The following is a 2,656-nucleotide window of genomic DNA, read 5'->3' as shown; positions in this document are numbered from 1 at the left end:
ATTTTGCTTAGGTCTGGAAGGTCAATTTTGAAAAATTCCCCAACTTCAACAGGATATTGAAATTTCTTGAAACTTTCACGGTTTATTGCGCTCAGTGTTGTGCATTCATGTGGTGAGTTTGAATTAGCTGAGAGTTCAACTCGCAAAATTACACTGAATTGAGCTTCGCCATGCACGATTCGGCCGATTTTGCTTAGGTCTGGAAAGTCAATTTTGAAAAATTCCCCAACTTCAACAGGATTTTGAAATTTCTTGAAACTCTCACGGTTTATTACCCTCAGTGTTGTGGATTGATGTGGTGAGTTTGAATTAGCTGAGAGTTCAACTTGCAAAATTACACTGAATGGAGCTTCGCCATGCACGATTCGGTCGATTTTGTTTAGGTCTGGAAAGTCAATTTTCAAAAATTCCCCAACTTCAACAGGATTTTGAAATTTCTTGAAACTTTCACGGTTTATTACCCTCAGTGTTGTGCATTGATGTGGCGAGTTTGAATTAGCTGAGAGTTCCACTTGCAAAATTACACTGAATGGAGCTTCGCCATGCACGATTCGGTCGATTTTGTTTAGGTCTGGAAAGTCAATTTTGAAAAATTCCCCAGCTTCAACAGGGTTTTGAAATTTCTTGAAACTGTCACAGTTTATTAAGCTCAGCGTTGTGCATTGATGTGGTGAGTTTGAATTAGCTGAGAGTTCCACTTGCAAAATTACACTGAATGGAGCTTCGCCATGCACGATTCGGTCGATTTTGTTTAGGTCTGGAAAGTCAATTTTGAAAAATTCCCCAGCTTCAACAGGGTTTTGAAATTTCTTGAAACTGTCACAGTTTATTAAGCTCAGCGTTGTGCATTGATGTGGTGAGTTTGAATTAGCTGAGAGTTCAACTCGCAAAATTACACTGAATTGAGCTTCGCCAAGCACGATTCGGTCGATTTTGTTTAGGTCTGAAAAGTCAATTTTGAAAAATTCCCCAACTTCAACAGGATTTTGAAATTTCTTGAAACTTTCACGTAAATTGCGCTTCGCCATGCACGATCGAGTCGATTTTGTTTCGGTCTGCACACTTTGGAAAATTCCACAATTTCTTTGCGAGTCTAAAATTTTCAAACTCTCCCCGTTTATTAGGCTCAGTTCCGTGCATTTTGTTGGCAAGTATAAATAGGCGGAGAGTTGAACTCGCAGAGTTATACGCAATTGAGCTTTGCCATGCTCGATTCAATCAATTCCCTTTGGGTCCCCAAAGTAATTTGGAAAAATTCTGCAAATTCAGCTGGGAGCTGAAATTCTTTGAAACTTTCAACGTTTTTTGGACTTGGCACTGTGCAATACGCTGGGAAAGTTTCACTCAGCTAGAGCGGTTTAGACCGAGTGTCTAATATAACATCCTAAGAAATGAAGAAATTGGCACAGAAACTTTCCCGGTTTTGCACCAAGAGAAAAGGGCAACTCGTTGAACTTTTGCCAGTCGGTAAAACGTTCACCTCATCGGCTAATCCCACTGAAAGTCGCCTTTCATGTTCAGCAGCCTTAATTCACTATTTGCGCCCTTTTGCGAGCATCAAGCCTCCGGATCAAAAGAGCACAATGCCCTAAACAATCATTAATTCGGCCCTTCAGTCGCTAGATTATCCTGATTATGAACCGCTTTGTCCCCAGCCAGTGATAGTTTTTGATAACTGTTTTCTTTTGCAGCAGAATAAAAATGGCAGTGCGGAAGGAGAATCCGAAGTGCAACTGGACGAAGAATGCGCCAAAGTGTTCGCCATGGATGGTGGAGTGTCCACAGTATTCAACTTCAGGGACAGCAAGGAAATGCCGCCACCCACCAAGCCCAAATACGACGAAAAAGACTTTAAACGTAAGTCCACAGTCCACTCTATCCACACAATCATTGTGTAGAGTCTGCTACATTGTCGAACTTCTGCAGAAGTCTTACAATCGAGCGATTTTATCCTTGAACCTAATGATCTTCTGCTGGCTTAATTTTGAACTCCCCAGGGAATCGAGGATAATCAGCTGCAAATTGCGGGATTTTTGAATTGATTTTGATGAGATGGCGTTACATAATGCTAACTTGGGGCGAGTTCTGCTTGATGCAGCCAAACTGTGAGCGTTGAGGGAGGATTCATCTTTTGCCGGTTGTTATTAATTTTCCCGGCCTGGTTTTCTCGCAATATTCGGCCGCATTATTTACGAGAGTTTMRGGTGCCCCACTTTTTTTCATGTTGAGGCTGTGAAAGTTGGGACTGAGGCTRAGCAAWACACGCATAAACTTTTTTGCTAAGGAGCAGTTCAMAAATCAATAATAAATTGACCTTTCAATTAGTGTAGTTGACTTGGAACCTCCAACTTTAYCGCCTCTTARTCCACGCCTAAACTTCCCTCTTAAACAMAAAAGCCTKGAAACAATATATTTAAAAGTAACTACAAGAACGAAATCCATAAAACAACTAAAATCTTGCCGAAATTGCCAAAAATCCCCATCCACATGCGGCCGAGGTTGCTGAAACCACTCTTGCATCGAAACCGATTTGTTGCATAAAAACCTGTATCTGTCTTGAGAATATTAATGGGACTAGAAAAATTAGGTTACTCGTGTTCGTAGTGAAGGCTCCGATGGTTGACCCTGGTTCTACCAGGGGAGTGCAAACGATCGA

At 41.3% G+C, this 2,656-nt stretch overlaps 1 protein-coding gene across 2 annotated transcripts in view; it reads left to right on the top strand.

The window, feature by feature from the left end:
• LOC125505615 overlaps positions 1 to 1,913 on the top strand; it is a 4,337-nt gene extending 2,424 nt beyond the window's left edge. The window contains exon 2 of one of the 2 annotated variants that reach the window (XM_048669720.1): positions 1,695 to 1,913. In XM_048669720.1, coding sequence (XP_048525677.1) covers positions 1,695 to 1,898 — 204 coding nt within the window. In that variant the 3' untranslated portion in view covers positions 1,899 to 1,913. Of the gene's footprint in view, positions 1 to 1,691 lie in introns of both variants that reach the window. The other variant, XM_048669719.1, reaches the window with a different exon arrangement.
• Positions 1,914 to 2,656: the final 743 nt, after the last annotated feature.

This window comes from Dendroctonus ponderosae, unplaced genomic scaffold (assembly GCF_020466585.1).
Source record: "Dendroctonus ponderosae isolate FM_Combo_2020 unplaced genomic scaffold, Dpon_F_20191213v2 Dpon_F_20191213_9, whole genome shotgun sequence".
NCBI classification, from domain to species: domain Eukaryota; kingdom Metazoa; phylum Arthropoda; class Insecta; order Coleoptera; family Curculionidae; genus Dendroctonus; species Dendroctonus ponderosae.
The sequence above is the reverse complement of the archived record's forward strand: the minus strand, read 5'-3'. Positions and strand labels throughout refer to the sequence as shown.